At 45.4% G+C, this 16,911-nt stretch overlaps 1 protein-coding gene and 1 long non-coding RNA gene across 4 annotated transcripts in view; one reads left to right on the forward strand and one right to left on the reverse strand.

Moving 5' to 3' along the window:
- Positions 1 to 898: 898 nt before the first annotated feature.
- Positions 899 to 13,385, reverse strand: LOC128322945 (uncharacterized). Its single transcript, XR_008306097.1, has 2 exons — positions 12,746 to 13,385; positions 899 to 1,157 (listed from the first exon to the last, which is right to left on the reverse strand). It is a non-coding gene; the product is annotated as an uncharacterized LOC128322945 (long non-coding RNA).
- Positions 8,512 to 16,911, forward strand: part of SLC12A7 (solute carrier family 12 member 7) — a 204,045-nt gene continuing 195,645 nt past the window's right edge. The window contains exon 1 of one of the 3 annotated variants that reach the window (XM_053245259.1): positions 8,512 to 8,700. In XM_053245259.1, coding sequence (XP_053101234.1) covers positions 8,661 to 8,700 — 40 coding nt within the window. In that variant the 5' untranslated portion in view covers positions 8,512 to 8,660. Of the gene's footprint in view, positions 8,701 to 12,361; positions 12,940 to 16,911 lie in introns of those variants that run through there. The other 2 variants (XM_053245255.1, XM_053245256.1) reach the window with 2 other exon arrangements.

Here is a 16,911-nt window from a genome sequence, read left to right on the forward strand (position 1 = left end):
AAATCATTTAATAAAAAGGGAACGACAGTGGGGGGGAAGTGGCAGGAGGGATAAGTGCAACCCCCCCCGCCTTTAAAGAACCACCCCTTGCCGGTAGGAGTGTGCCTGAACCGGTCCGGGGCCATGCAAGAGGCCTCCGGAACGGTTTGGACTTTGGCTGGTCTGGTGGGGGGGGGAGTGTGGCTTTAAGGGCAGGGGGGTAGTACTTACCCCTCCCACCGCTCTTCCCCCTCCGGCACTCGACTTTGCTGAAAAGTTTTTGGGGCGGCAGAGTTCCTCCCTGCCGCCCCTGCCCCCATCGTTGTCTGCAACAATTAGAAGTTGGCGCTACGCATGCGCCCATCGTGGCGTGCACGTGCCTGTCGCTGCCACTGGCACGCGCGCGCCGCAACAGGCACATGTGTAGCACCAACTTCTACTTGTTGCAGAGGATGCAGACAACAATGGGGGCAGGGGCGGCAGGGAGGAACTCTGCCACCCCAAAAACTTTTCAGCAAAGTCAAGCGCCGGAGGGGGAAGAGCGGCAGGAGCGGTAAGTACTACCCACTGCCCTTAAAGCCACACTCCCCCCAGTGCCGGACCATGCCTCCGTGGTTCCGTGCACATCCAGACCTGCTGGCACTGAAACGCTGGACCGGGCCCCGTTCGAACCAGTTCAGAGGATTCTAACATGACCTCCGGACCAGTACGTGCACACCCCTAATGTAGGTTATTGGGAAGTATGATATTCAGAATTTCTTCTAACAAACTAATACAAAGTATTTAAATTTTCACCAAGCATATTCTGGTGCAAAATGTAGTGCATTCAGCTAATTTCAATGGCTGGATTGTGTATGCAAAACTTGGTATCTGTAGGTCACTGGGAAATACGACTTTTACACAAATTCTTCAAAATATATAACAGGTACAAATGTATTTATTTTATTTCTTCTTACACTGCTTTTAAAATATAAATAGTTCTGTTTCTTGATCCAGTGCAGTGTAATGTCGCATATGGTTCAGCAGCTAATGTTGATGCCCTGGTATGATGAGGCATTGATGTGACATTCCTTCTAGTCTTGACGGTTTTGTTCAAATTTCCTCAGTTTGCTGCCCCAAAGAAGTTGGACTTTAGGGTGGGGGGGAAGGGTTGTGTGCAATCCCCCATACTGTTTCCTCTAGAAAAGATGAGCAGTTATAGTTGTTGTTACATCTCATTGAATTGCAGGGCAATGAACTGTGGGTTGGACTGAGTCCTAAGAGGAGCAGAATATTTGAACTAAAACTTAAATATAACGGAATTACAGGGTAACAATAACTGTAATATAAAAGGGCCAATACAAAAACTCAACACATCCACCACAGTAATGTTTAACTGGGAAGTGCCAGAAAACTAAAATACTAGTTGGAAGTAAATTATAAAGAACACTTCTAAACATCATATTCATGTAAACAGCATGAGATTTTTTTAAACATTATGATATAGGCAAGAATATAAGTTTATTCTTCAAAACAAAAAGCTCAGCCAGCAGCAAGCAGTTTAAATTAATGTTGGCTCAGCAAAGGAAGAGTATTAGAAAGCAAGAAACACTCTAATAATAATTGACTAGACAGATTAATCTGTCTATTTGTAAAGGAGATGTTCATGTGCATACTCGACTTAGGGTGTCAAACAAACTAAGAGAAAGCTGGAGATCCAAATAGTGGGAGGTTAAACGCCCCCCCCCCCACCTATGCTCCTGAACTCTATGGGTATGCATGCACACTTCCCTCAAGTTGCCTGGAATTCCTAGCAGTAAATGCTAACGGACCACTGGAGCAAGGAAGCAACCTCAGGGTGACCAAGAGGAGAGAGGCAGGCAGCCCCCCACTTTACCCCAAAGTATGATAGGAGGGATCTAGTCTTTTCTAAGCCAACCCCTCCATTCCCAAAATTGTAGAAGAAAGGGAATGAAAGAGAATAATCCTTCCCCTTAAAATTCCTCCCTTGTTGGTTTTTACTTGTGAAATATAGAAGAAAACTATTGTAAAGAGAAGACAGTATATCAACACTGAGTTTTTTTAGAGTGTCCAGTGCTGATCTTATACATTGTAAGCACATAAATGAAAAAATTGAACACCTCTTAATTATTATTTTGTTAAATTAGAACAGGTTGGAGAGAGGAAAACACCCTTTACTGGAATTTGCTGCTAGAAATGCCTGCTTCACATTGTTTTCTGATAAGGCTAGCTGCCGTGAGGATACTGTGCACTAATATGTTGATAAACTATTTTGATATCTGCTTCCACTTAAAAATTCTTTGAATATTATTTACTTGTCCCCTCCCCCGCCCCCAAACTCAGTAGTTCTCTGCCTTTTCCAGGTTAGCCCCTCCTCATGCCTGCTTTAGGTATACTTAGAGGGAAGGTGTGACAATAAGATAGGGATGGAAGAGAGCAGAAAGGAGACGTTAAGCTGCAAATCGATTCCTATAGAGGGGGACCTGAGTTTGCCAGAGTAAAGGATATAAAAGACCTGCCCAGCTGGCAACTGGTCACTGTATCGGAGATTTGAGTCCCTTGTTTCACAATCTAAAGCTGGAAAGGCCCCATGGGAAGACCACCTTCCTATGGATCTTATTAAAAGAAACCTGGAGTGGTGGGCCCCAGTCCTGGCCTCATTATTTACCCACATTGACTCTTAGGGCCACATTCCCAGGGACTGGGGGCTGGTGATCATCGTCCTCAGAGGTGCACCTAGGTAATTTTGGAGCCTGGACCTAAAAGCCTTTAGAGGCCCCCCTCTGCTGCAATTTAAGTATTATCATGTTCCACCGGGCGACCACACCACCCGGGATAGAGTAAAGAGGATTTGGGGGCCCCCAGCGGCTGTGGAGGCTCTGGACTTCAGCCCCAAAGTCCAGGGGTAAAAGCGCCTCTGATCATCCCCATATTCAAGAAGGGACAAGGGATGACCCTGCCAATTATAGGCCCATTAGCCTGCTCAACACCATCAGAAATCTGTATGCCAGACACATACATGGGAAATTCAAGGATTGGTTAGAGCAAGAAGACATGCTTGCAGACGAACAAGCGGGTTTTAGGGAGGGCAGATCTATAACTGAGCAGTGTCTGGTGCTCCAACATCTCACTGAAAAGTACTCCTCTAACAACTCTTCCTCCCTTTACACTGCCTTCATAGACCTCAAGGCTGCATTTGATTCTATCTCCAGAGTTAACAGGGCTGGAGCCACCATTGGGCAAACGGGATCAAAGAACCCAGGCCACCGGTGGAAACGGCCGCTGATGCCCCGTGGCTCGGGCTCCAAAGGAGCCCAGAGCGAACTCCTCCCTCCCATGCCCGGGCTGCCGAGAGTGTCATGTGCAAAGGGGGCGTGGCTTTGCCTGCCAAGAGCCCGAACGAGCTCTCAGCTCATCATTTAAAGCAGCGTCGGCTGCCTGAAAGGACGTTTTCCCCTTTCTCTTCCTACAGAGAGGGAGAGGAAGGGAAAAATGTTCTATCGGGCAGTGGCACTGCCTGAATAACTGGCAGCAGAGTTCACACGGGCTCTTGGTGGCCTGGGCGTGGGAGGGGGGAGTTAGCTCTGGTTTCCTCCGAAGCCCGAGCTACGTGCCTGATACAGGTGTACCCGATAGAAGGCGGGAGGTGTATTGGGCACATTGTGTGTGTGCCCAACGAACCCTGTAGGCCTCAGAAGGGCACTGGTGACATTGTCACAGTACTGAAAGAGTGAACAACTTGAAATAATCAACCAAAAAACTAAGGCCATGGCCTTCACCAGAAGACCTAAGACCTGCCACTGGAATATTGACGGACACAGAATTTAGCAGGTCACCTGTTTTACATATCTGGGGGTGGTTCTTCAGGCCTCTGGCTCAAGAAAGGTCCACTGTGACCAAGTAGCCCTAGCAGCACAGAGGCGCTCCACTGCCATCTTGAGGTTCCTTCAGACTAGAGGCAGCCATTACGTACCTGCAGCACTCCAACTATATGAGGCCAACCCTCTGGCACAATTAATATATGGTGCCCACCCAGGATCCCCCTCCAATCTTGTCACACTGGAATGTGTCCAAAATAAATTCCTAAGAGCCTACAAGTGCCTTGTTGTGTCTCCAATGCCGCTCTACATTTGGAAACTGGTACTAAAAAAGTTGAGGCCAAAGGTAGGGATGTGCATGAACCCATTCAGAGGCCCTTTTAAAGGCTTCTGAACTGGTTCAAACAACTGGCTGTTCAGCTGGTTCAAAGGAGGGTGAGTCGTACTATAAGGGTGGGGGGAGGTTGCACTTAGCCTTCCCTCCACTCCCCCCCCCCCACCAGCGCTCCATTATCAAAGGCTCCTTTGGGACTGCAGCATACCTCCCTGCCGCCCCGTCCCCTCTTCGCCCAGAAGTAGCAGGAAGTACCTGCTAATATTTTATACTTAGATGTGTTTACTCCTATAGATAGTTGTATCTCTATCTTATTTCATTAGCCTTCCCACAATTTTTAGAGTTGTATTTTATAAATTATAACTTTATAGTCTATAGCAGGCCTGCTCAACTTAGGCCCCCCAGCTATTTTTGGACTGCAGCTCCCATAATCCCCAGCCACAGTGGCCAATAGCCAGGGATTATGGGAGTTGAGGCCAACATCTGCAGGAGGGCCTAATTTGAGCAGCCCTGGTCTATAGCATATGCATTTTTAGTAATTTAATTGTAACTATTTCATGATTATTCAGATTATAATAATTTTAATAGAATATTATTTTATTGCCACATAATCTTCTCTCTTACTGTATCTGTATTATATCCTGTGCTGGTTTTTGACCATAATAAAGATGACTGATTGAGTGATTGGCTCCTATACTACCTCACAGAAAGAAATTCTTTTGGGCTGCCCTGATTGTTCTGGACAGAGGGGTCAAAGGCGCTCTTACCCCTGGACTTCCGAACCAAAGTTCAGGGCCTCCACTTGCCCTAGGGGCCTCCAATCCTCTTTAGTCTGTCCTGGGTGACGCTGGCCTGCCACTGTGCCGGGCGCCAAGGGTTACCTCTGCTTTAGAAACAGAGGGGTGGGTGGGGAAATAAATATGTAGGATGGGAATATGTTTAGGAACATAGGAAACTGCCATATACTGAATCAGACCATTGGTCTATCTAACTCAGTATTGTCTTCACAGACTGGCAGTGGCTTCTTCAAGGTTGCAGGCAGGAATCTCTCTCAGCCCTGTCTTGGAGAAGCCAGGGAGGGAACTTGAAACCTTCTGCTCTTCCCAGAGCGGCTTCATCCCCTGAGAGTAATATCTTGCAGTGCTCACACATCAAGTCTCCCATTCATATGCAACCAGGGCAGACCCTGCTTAGCTATGGGGACAAGTCATGCTTGCTACCACAAGACCAGCTCTCCTCTCCCTTTATTATTTAGTTGCATGTTGAAATGTTTCTGCTAATGCATATTTGCATAAATATTCCTACTTTGTATTCTTACATTCTTGTGAGTTCAGTTGCTGCCAGGGGCGTATCTAGCGTAGGGCAGGCAGGGCACATGCCTTGGGCGCCACTCAAAGGGGGGGCACCATTTTTTAAAATGAATTTTTTTTAAAGGCTGCCAAAACCAAAATGGCCACCAGACATGCTCAAATGGCCTCTGTAAGGCCCTGGATCATGCCAGGCCTCGCAGAGGCCATTTGAGCATGCATGGTAGCCATTTTGTTTTTGGCGGCCATTTTTTTTTTAAAAAAAATTTTTAATGGCCACTGCACATGCTAAAATGGTCCCTGAGAGGCCCTAGGTCTTGCCAGGCCTCACAGAGGCCATTTGAGCATGCATGGCAGCTTCCAAAATGGCCACAACATCAAACTTTGCAGGCCAAAACAGGCCCGAAAATCAGCCTGGGATGGGCTGTGGTGGTGAATTAAGAGGCCGGTGGGGGGAGGGGGAACCTTGCTGACCCCCCGGCCTTTAGGAAGCCCCCCCAGAGGGGCTATAGGTTGTGTGTGTGTGTGTGTGTGTGTGTGTCACTGTACACATATTCAGTTTGGCACTATGTACATAGAATCAGGGCTTGTGAATACAGAGCTGAAGCTTATGAGTTAGGATTGTATTCATTTTCTCTTACTTTGATTCTTGTGATAAGTGAGTTAAATGTGATGTCTTAATAATATGGCTATTAATTGTGAGTTTTTCTTTAAATCAGTGTGAAATCCTTAGTATTAAGGCCCACTGGGAGTTTTTTGCTCTCTTTCTCTCATTTTAACTGTCTTTCTGAAATACTAGAATATATTCCAAGCAGTGATACAGTTTACTCTGTATACCCTTTAATTGTTTTCAGAGTATCTGGGAAAAGTCAAATTCTCCATTTATTTTTAAAAATTATGTAATAGTGATGCTACAATGCATAGTAGAGAATTCGACATGCACTTCTGTTTTCTGTTTAGTTTTCCAAGTATACCTCCACATAGTATTTGGGTATTTCATGAGCCCCAGCATACTGAAATTTTTAGTTTTCCAGCATTTTTTGGTCTGGCTATGTCCACTGCTAAATAGTTTTTGAAATATTAAAAGATTAACGAGCTTGACTTGTACTTTTCAGCTGATATTATGGTAAAGTTATCTGAAAAATGGGTGTCAGATGTTTGGACAGGGGGCACAATTTCAGTGCTTGCCCTAGGTGCTATTTCCCCTAGATACGCCTCTGGTTGCTGCTTGTGCCCTCAAGAACCGATGTGTCATGTATGTGTCACAGTCTGTGTATATTGGGGGTCCCTCCGAAGGCCTTTAGTTCCAGGCTCCCAAATTACCTAGGTGCATCTCTGAGAGAGGGTTGAAGTGGGAGCTGAGTGTGTTGTCACCTCTTTCCCTGAGATCTTGCCTGTTCCAGGTGAGACAGGCACAGGGAGGAGGCAGTACTCACAGTCCTCTCATTGCTTGCCTGCCTCCCTAGCTCTAAGTTCTGTTCTTCTCTTTTCTCCAACCTAGCTCCCATCTCGCCTGCCTGTTTCAGTCTTCCTACTGCCATTTGTTTTCACATACCTCAGTATTTTGTTTGTTTGTTTGTTTGTTTATCAACTTTGTACACCGCTCCAAAGTTTCATCTCTGGTCGGTTAACAATAGCATAAAACAAGTTAAAAACATATACAAAAACTAAAAACAATTTAAAAATTTAAAAATAAACCAGAAATTAAAAACTAAAAATTTAGGAAGCTGAGAAAGCTTGGGCGAAAAGATGGGTTTTCAAGTGTTTTTTTTTAAATTGCCAGAGATGGGGAGGATTGTATCTCAGCAGGGAGCGCATTCAACAATCTCGGGGCAGCGACCGAGAAGGCCCGTCTCTGTATAGCCACCAAACGAGTTGGCAGTAACTGGAGACGGACCTCCTCAGATGACCTCAGTGGGTGGTGGGGCTCATAATGAAGAAGACACTCTCTTAGATACCCAGGGCCTAAGCCATTTAGGGCTTTGTAATTTATAACTAGCACTTTGTATTTTGCCCACGAACCTATTGGCAGTCAGTGTAACTCCATCAGTAAAGGAGTAACATGGTCTCTCCAAGATGACCCAGAGACCAACCTGGCTGCCGCGTTCTGAACCAACTGAAGTTTCCGGACTATGTACAAAGGCAGCCCCACGTAGAACTCATTACAAAAGTCAAGTCTGGAGGTCACCAACAGATGTACCACTGTTTTGAGGTCATTGTTCTTGAGAAATGGGCGCAGCTGGCGTATCAGCCGAAGCTGATAGAAATTACCCCTGGCCACTGCCTCAACCTGAGAAACCAGGGAGAGGTGTGAATCCAGAAGTACTCCCAGACTGCGAATCTGTTCCTTTTGGGGAAGTGTGACCCCATCTAGAACAGGGCTTTATAAGTTATAACTAGCACTTCATATTTTGTCCGGTAACCTATTGGCAGCCAGTTTTGCTCCATCAGTAAAGGAGTAACGTGGTCTCTTCGAGAGATAGCCCTATTCAGTAGGGCTATCAGTAGCCCTATTCAGACATCATTCTGAATATTCATACAGATGTCTGTACACCTATGCTTATTTTTGCGTGAATAGCTGCGCATGCATTCATTCTAAAAGTGAACCTGGGAACAAACAGGAGCCCCCACAAATGAAGGATACAGATAGGAAGTGTGATGCTGTACACGTCTTCAATGCAAGTGTGAATAATTGTAGGTGTGTACAGTATTCACATATTGAACATATGTTGAACATAACATGTTAAAAAGATTTGTTTCTCCACTGCTTCCAGCTGTCACCCTCTCTTCTCCTTCAAAACTTTCTCTTCATGCTTGAGCGCTGCACTCCCTGCGGGACCACTGATGGGGGTGAGGGTGGGGAACAGAGCCTTCCGTACTGGGCCCAGGGACAACAAGGGAGGAGCAATCCCACCTGCCTGTATAACCCCACCTCCACTGGTCTACTTACCACTGCCCTTCTTCCTCACTGTAGCCACTGCAAGGAGGCCAGTGCAGGCCTAGAGTGTCTCCGCAGAGACGCTCTAGGCCAGTGTTCTACCAGCCTCAATACATTTCCTGCACTAGCCTAGAGTGTCTCCGTGGAGACACTCAAGGCCAGCATTATACTGGTCTGAATCCCCTTATGCTCCACATTTCCTTTTCAAAGGAAGAGCAGGGGAATGGAGCGGAGGAGGAGAACGCTGCCAAATAAGATAGGCCACTGCCTGGAAGGGAGCAGGGATGGAAAGACAGAGGGAGATTCGGACAGAGGGAGAGGCAGGTAGGAAATCTGGTTTGGGAGCGTGAAAAAAGGTGCTTGGCTGTGCACAGTGAGAGGAGGTAGCAGACCACCATATAGTTCCCAGTAAATTGTAGGTGGGGAGGCCCAACCCACATACAGTGAACTGGAAACAGAAAATCTTGTTGATACCCCTGTATCTCTGCCATGGTCCTCTAATCCCCCTGCTAGAGCTGAGATGTGTGGATGTGTATTTGGGAAAGTGTTTTCTGCCACAGAAAAGTATGTATGTAGTGACTCTTGTATGAGGAGTACTAGCCATGGAAGATTATTTTAGGGTGAAAGGCAGGCCGCTGAGTCGTTCTTTATCAGGAAAATAAGAATGGACTACAGAATGCAAGAGGAAGCGGAAACTCTCACAGGAGGTTATTTGGGAGTTAAAAAGATAGTTCATTACCTACTGGAGGGATGTCAAAGATGGTTACTGAATATCTAGCTAGCTCTGTTCCCAACCTGGGAATTTTCCTGCTTAGAACATTGTTATGAGAAAAAACCGTCATAGATTCATGCTAACACTTTTTGGTCTTTGCAGTAAAACCTGAAAAAGATGCCTTTTTACAGGACTACTGTTAGGTTTGCCTTTTATCATTCCTACCATGAAATGCTCCCATAAGCAGGGGACAACTACTAGCACAACAGAAACAATTACCAGCCTCAATATAATATCCTAAATTGTGGCACTGTGCTAATATCAGAACCTTAGTGCCTGATCCCAAGCAGTGTGATGCAGTAGTGCACATGAGTGTTATTCATCTGTGGAAGAACTTGTGGATTAACTAGGAATACCTTGTGAAGTAGCTCTAGGGAATGCCTGCTCCCATATGAACCTCCCTTATGGTTAAGAACTTAACAGGAAATTCTATTGAGAATTCCAAGGTCACATTATAATCAATTTCAATATGTAAATACACTGCCATGGAGGCCTTTCTCCCTGCCTTCAGATGTTACGGTAGGTGTGTGGTGACTGGAGAGAGGGCCTTCTTTGTGGTGGTGCCCAACTATAGGACTCTCACCCCAGAAAGTTTTGCCTGGTGCCATCTTTGCTAATTTGTAGGTGCCAGGCATCAACGTTGGGCTCTTAGGTTGGGCACAAGAGGCACATGCCCCCAATGTTTGCCTGGGTGCCCTGAAACACTTGCCCAACTGCCTGCCCCATGCACCTGCCCCCAACAAACTTGCTTGGATGAAAAAGAAAACAGTGGCAAGGGGGCATGCTCTGGTCTAGATTTAAAAATTTCAGCCCAGCAGATGCTCCCCACCATTGCCTCCTCTGTAATGGGAATGGGGAGAAATGGAGTTGAGCACCTTCTTTCGATTTCCTCTTCTATTCTCTTCCTTCCCTTCCATCTGCACACAAAGGGGAAGGGAAGGCACTTGCACTGGCTCTTTCAGCGTGGGCAGCTTTGGCCTGAACGAGTAGCAGCACCCTAGCTGCCGGGCTCAATGGAAGAGGCAGTGGGCATCCATCATGCCCAGCATCAACCCAGCTGATAATGGAGTCGTCTTGTTTTTGAATGTTTTAGTAAAGGCCTTAGCGTTTTGCCAGGCTTCTTTGGTTTCAGGTCTCTCACTGGCTTTATCTTTTTATCCTTTTATTTTGTAATCTTTAATTATTTTTGATTTGAACTGGTTTTATGCTGTTTGGTGTTGATTTGTCTTTTATTTACTATCAAAGAGTATTTATATTAGAAAAATCTAGCTTTTCTATAAAGTAAAAAAGCAATATAGAAAATATTGAATTAAAAAAATCTAATAGTTAAGATTCCACCTTTTATATATTGCTTTATTTTAATAGACAGTATAGAAATTGTATAAATAAATAACTGTGATAAATAAGCTATGCCATATTTATTAATGTCAAACAAATAGGAACATGCCCATATTCATACAGAGGACTGCTGTGTAACAAGTCCTGAGCAATGTGTGCAGATTACACAGTACAAAGTCGGAATGAAAAAACTGTTGCTAGTATAATCATCTTAACTTGGAGCACTTGAAAATGCTTCACCAGCCAAGCCAGTTTTAGAAGAGATATCTTATGTTTAAAGGTTAGTTCAATGGCTCTCATTTTGTATCTCGAGGCCCACTTTTCTGTGCAATGGAAACTCCAACTCAGTTTGAGATTGTAGCTGCAATCCAATGCACACTAGCTAGACAGGAAGTACCACTGGAAATAGTGGGACTTACATCTGAGTAAATTTATATCAGATTGCACTGTAAATCTCTTTAAAATAAACTAATATAAAGTTAACAATTCTTTTAAAAGTGAAGTAATAGTACTGACGTCCTTCAGTGGCTGTAAAGATTATATTGAGTCTGAACACTTCAACCCCTTGTGCTATTTGCCCATTTCTGGGCATGTTTTAACTCCCCAGCTCCTTTGTAAGGTTATAATTTGACTCCTTATCCAGTTTCTCCCTTGCAATCTTTAAAGTAAAAGTAAAGTGTGTCATCGAGTCGGTGTCAACTCCTGGCAACCAAAGAGCCCTGTGTTTGGTAGAATACAGGAGGGGTTTGCTATTGCCTGTGCAGTACGAGATGATGCCTTTCAGCATCTTTCTATATCGCTGCTGCCTGATATAGGATTTTCCCATAGTCTGGGAAACATACCAGTGGGGATTCAATCTTTAAGTACCCCAAAAATAAGTAATTGGCAGTGTACCCTCTGTTCTGCCTCCAGGTCTCTCTCTCTCCTTCTCTCAGACTATGTGTGTTTACTTATATCACATGGGGAAGCTGGAAAAGGCTTCTGCGTTGTAGCTTTCCCACCCCACTGCCATAATATGCAATGTTTGTCATCACCAGTTTTTCCTGTCCCATCACATAGTGCTTCAAAGTCAGCACCAGCCAATGGCTTCCAGTACATGCCAACTTTTGTCGCCCACATAGAGGAATAATCACATAATGACTGGTGCTACATGTAATGGCAGTGACATGGAAAAGCCGTAAGAGGCTGTTTCCAGATTCCCTGAAGACAACATGAAGGGCTAGTTCAGACATGCAGGCTCATAACTTGGCTTTACAGTGAAGCAGAGTCAAGTGGACCCCTGTAAATTGCAGATTGTGGCCAGTTTTCCAGGGCAGCCAGCATGACAGCCTACCTAGCACCCTCCCCTGTAGAAGAAATGGCACCACACTGCTTTTCCTCTTTCCTTCCTAACGGAAAGGAAAGGAAAGGGGAGAGATCTGAAAGAAGGAAGATGTGTGTGCATGAGAGAGATTTTAATAGAAAGAGAGATAGGAGGGAGGGGCTTCTGCTTCGGGCAGCAAAAGGTAATGGGCCAGCGTGGCATCACTTGATGTAGCTCTAAGAGCGATATGCATGATAAATAATAATATTCCCAACATATCCCCAGACATGTTAGGACTAGTAAAGTGTGGCTTTTATTCGCTAATGAGAGTCATCCACTCTGCAAATGTGCAGAAGCACAGCGCATACTACTTTGCGTGTTCCAGAGCTAAACTGGGCATTCAGAACAAGGTTTGGCTGAACCCGATATCAAATGCTGTCTCAGTAAAGTTCTGAAATGGTTGTGTTTAAAAACAAAAAACCACCGTGTGTGTGTGGGGGGGGGGGCGGGGAGGACTTCCTTCTGCTACTGCCTCCCTAGATTCTGGAGAATTCAAAGAAACCAAATGAGGGGGAGTGACTCATAGCCATTGCCAGCTGCCACGATAGGAGGCAAAAGCGCTGCGCCTCTGTCTGTTCCCGCCTTTCCATTTTGAGGGAAAGGATCTCTCACGTGAGGCGAGGCTATTGCCTGACTGGTAGGGAGGCAGAGCGGCAACAAGCAAAGATTGTCACCCTCGCCGCCGCGCTCGGGGTGCAAGTGGGGGAAGATCGACAAGAGACAGAGAGGAGGAAAAGAAAGAATAAGAAAGAAAGGTCTCGGTGTTCTTCCCGCCGCCCAAAGAAGGGGAGGGTGCTGTGGTGAGTTGAGGGGAAGCGCAGAGGGACAGAGGGGTCCACCTAGCCCGGCCACTGGCTGGCGTTCCACCAAAACAAAGGGGCCACTATCATGCCCACCAACTTCACGGTGGTGCCAGTGGAGACGACTGCCAGCTGCGGCGAGGGCCCAGGCGTCCAGGGGGAGCCGCCGCCACCACCGGAACAAGCTCAGGAGCCGGGCAATGATGATCGTAGTATCCGAGGCGGTTGCGCCCGCCGACAACAACAGCAGCAGCAAACCGACAGTATCCGCGTGGAGCCTGGGAGCTGCGGTGAGTCACAGGGGCTGGGTGCGCCCTCCGGCTGCGGTCCACCTGTGTGGCCGGCCGGCCGCCGTCGTCGGGGAAGTGAGTCGCCCCGAGTTACCCGGAGACAGAGAAAGTCACGGTGGAGCGAGCGAGCCGCGTGTGTGGTTTGGTTTGGGGGAGAGGGTAGCCCCTTCGTCTCCTGGTGTTTGCGGGAGGGCAGCCTTTTGTATGTGCTGTTAACTAGTACAGGGCAAACAATACATTTCAGCGTCAGTTACCCTCCCCCCCGCCGCCCGGCTTGGAGGAACCGGGCTTTGTGAGGTGGCGCCCTGCAAGGGGAAGCACGACTTGGGTCCCTTCCAGTATTGCATGCAAGTAAGCCGGCCGTGCGACCAAGGCCTCCCCCCGCCGCCCCGCCCACCTCGCGGGGGGGGGGGCGGGCTGTGCACAGAGAGCCTGAAGTCCCATTGGTCGACTGGCGGAGGATACAGAAATTGCTGTTGGGTGGTGTTTGGGACTTTGTTCTTGCCCGCGAGTCCCACAGGTGGCCTTTCTCCTGTCGGTGAATGAAAACAAGCAGTCGCTAAGCTTAGGTGGTTCCACTATATCCAACTGCTGGTTTAAAATAGCCCAATTCTATGTGGTTTTTTCCTGGAAAGTAAAGCTGGATTGAGTTCAATGGTGCTTATTCTTAAATATGTGTAAGATTGCATCAAAAGCGAAGGGAAATCAGATTTTTTAAAGGCGTACCTTAAAAAAAGGTACCTTCCTCAACACCAGGGGAAAGTTAGAAATGACAAGGCAGGGTTACCTTTTGGGGAGGGGTTGAAAAGGTATAGGAGTCTACTGCACTTTATACAGAATAAGGTGGAAGAAGATTGTGGACTGTACCACTTCAGGTTGCAGCTGGGATAATGTGTTATATTTTTGAGTGCTCTATTTAAAAAAAATTAAAAGGCCCACCTGAGTTAGTAAATTAATGCATTGGATAGAAATGCTGAATACAGTCCCCTCCATGATGTGTTAGTTTACAACATGCAAGCAGCTTTTTATGTGCGGCTGTATTCAAAATATGCTCCCCACTTGCACTCTGAAGTGATGTAACTCAGAATCTGTATTATTTCAGTTTACCAAATTTTCCATAATGTAAGTGTCTGTGAGATGGAATGTGGTAGTAGAGTTCTTTGAGGAAATTTTTGTAATTTTGAAAAATGTTGGAATTCCTCAACTGTAGTGAACTGGCACGGTCCCTTCCTATCTTCTTTTGCTGCATGTATTAATCCAGCCTAAATGAATGATTTAAGTTCAGTGTGCAGCATGGCAGAAGAGGAACAGGTACCGTGAGTTTAGGTAAAAGTAGTTGAGTGTCAGAGACATGAAGAAAAACTATAAGGGAAGCAGGACAAGAGAGGGACAAATTTGAATGAATCACTGATGTAATTTTAAAGAATGCTTACTTGACTTTCCCCAAAAGATTAAAACTAGAGGACAGGTTTTTGGTGGGTTTTTTTAAGTGGTTGGCATCCTAATGAATCATGTGTGTTTCAAACCCCTGTGGGTACACAGCTCTAGCCCTACAGCTTACTCCCTGGGTTCTTGAGCAAGCACACTGTTTCAAAAGAGGGCTTAGAGTTAAGACTGCTCCCCATGCTCTGGATCTGCTTTGTAAGAGCAGTTCTGGAGCATGGGGACAGTTCTTACAGAGCAGTTCTGAAGCCCAGAGAGCACTCCAAACTCTCCAAACTAAGCTCTCTTCTGCAACAGTGCACATGCTAGAGAAACTGGGCAGTAGTGTGGAGGCTAGCACTGTGTGCCCACAGGAGCTCAAAGCATGTGTGCTTCATTAGGGAGCCAGTTAGTAACAGCAATAGGGGTGGATAAGATTTGTCCACCTAAACTACTGATGGGAAAGAAATAGTGGGGAAACAATATGTGTATTTGTGAAAACATAGGATAGTGGGACGCAGCATGATGTCTTATACAACTATGGTAGCATAACTCTCATCTTATTTTATGAGTGTGTAGCAGCACTTCCTGCACTTAAAGAGAAACATTAACACTGTTGTGGGTGCTAGTTGACTATTATTCCTTTGTTGGGTTAATGACCAGGATGTTTATTGATGGGATCTGATGATAGGAGATGGTCTTCTGATAACTGTTTTGAAGAATTAGCCATCCAGACCTTGGAAATGACATCCGGGAGGGTGTGTGTACTGTGGCAGATAAGACACATTGACAGTTGGGTGGGCAGGACAGAGAAAGAATTGTGAGTTGGGCTGGCTGAGAGCATCTGGTGTCTGGTAGTGGATTTGTTTCCTTGAAGGAATGTCTTTTTTACCTCTGCTTATACTGTACCAACATATTTGTAAATAAAGCAAATATTACAAAGCTTTTCAAAGGCTCCAGTGTTTTCTCACACAAAGGAAATGAAACCTGGCGCTGCTGCCCCCTGGAGCATCTCATTGTTGCAGGAAGTGTAGAGTTTGTAATGTAAGGAAGCTCTATCTATTACTTGTTTTATAAACTTGAAAAATCTTTTTAAAAATAAAACAATACTTAGCTTTTGTATTAAGCATATACATACTGTTGAAAAGAAAGTTAGTCTTACAACACTCCTGTAAAGTAGGTCAGTACTGGAATGTACTGTACAATATAGTACTGTATTGCAGATGGGGTCCAGGGCTGTTAAAGAATGGCTTGCCTCTGGCCATTTATTGAGTTCAAGGAAGGGGTGGCTTTGAATCACGGGCTTTGCAGTTCACAGCTCACTCCCTTAGCCACAACACTGTTGTGTAATTTAGAGTAATTTAAACTCTAAACAATGATAAATGATCCTTCCTGCTACAATATATTAATCAAAATTGGTAAGAGAAATGGGGCCATTGGTGTTGTTGAAGGAAACGTCCAACTAGAGAACAGCCAAAAATTATATTAATGGGAATGGGGTGGGATATTATTTGTCTACATAAACAATTTGGGTGAAAAAATATTAATGAATTGATTCAAAGTACCACAAGTGCAAAGAAGTTCATGGAATCAGACTTCCATTATCCTCCCTATTGTTGCCCCAAGCACCATTCACAAAGCTGCTCCTGAGGATCATGGGACCCTCCAGAAGGATATAGAATGGGAGCTGCAAGGGGAGCATGAAATCCCTGGAAGTCAGGTGGAGGCACCTTGTGTGAGCAGGAGCTCCTCTTACCAAGGGTGCTTCTGATTGATTTCTAGGGAAGCCCCCTGCTCCATATAACATTGTAATGTTGGGAGTCTCCTGTCCCTTGGGAAAAGCTGTTCAGGGGGTGAGGGCTGCAATATAGTGGAGGGGGTGGGAAAATCTACTTCCACGAATGTCCTTGTGCCCACTGTAGTTGGGATGCAACCAAATGGAAAGGCAACATGTAATGTTCACAATAATATGGGATGGTGGTTTACAGCAGAGTGTCTACTAGTGATAGGATCTACAGTTTGATAGCACATCCCATCCAATCCAATTCCACTGAATTTCATTAGCATTTCACTGGCACATCAACTCATCCCTGCCCCCAAGATACATGTTTGCATGGTCATATTTCCTTCTGGTAGCAGAAACCAGAATATGGTGTACATCTTTTGGGGAGAAGCTGGCCTAGGGCGTTTTCACACGGGATCTTCCTGTATTTCTTCCCATATTTTGCTAAGCTAAATGTGGGAAGAATTACTCTTAGTGTGTGGCATTGTACTCGCTGTTCCTACATGGGGAGTGTGCTTAACCACAGTGATTCTATGGTTCCTTTAGTCTGTCATTTGAATTAGTGGGGGCCAGTTTTGTAATCAACACAGTTGATAGTCAAATATTTGACTATATTGGTTCTGGGTACACTGAATTAGTTCATCTGAATTTTGATAAGACATGTATATTAACACAATCACTTCTCCATATCTTTTGTTTTCATTACTAAAAGCTTGGCTAAGTTATTTGGCTTATTTTATAACTTTTAAATGATGTAAGGCAGCCAC

Source organism: Hemicordylus capensis, chromosome 4 (assembly GCF_027244095.1).
Source record: "Hemicordylus capensis ecotype Gifberg chromosome 4, rHemCap1.1.pri, whole genome shotgun sequence".
Classification (NCBI taxonomy): Eukaryota; Metazoa; Chordata; class Lepidosauria; order Squamata; family Cordylidae; genus Hemicordylus; species Hemicordylus capensis.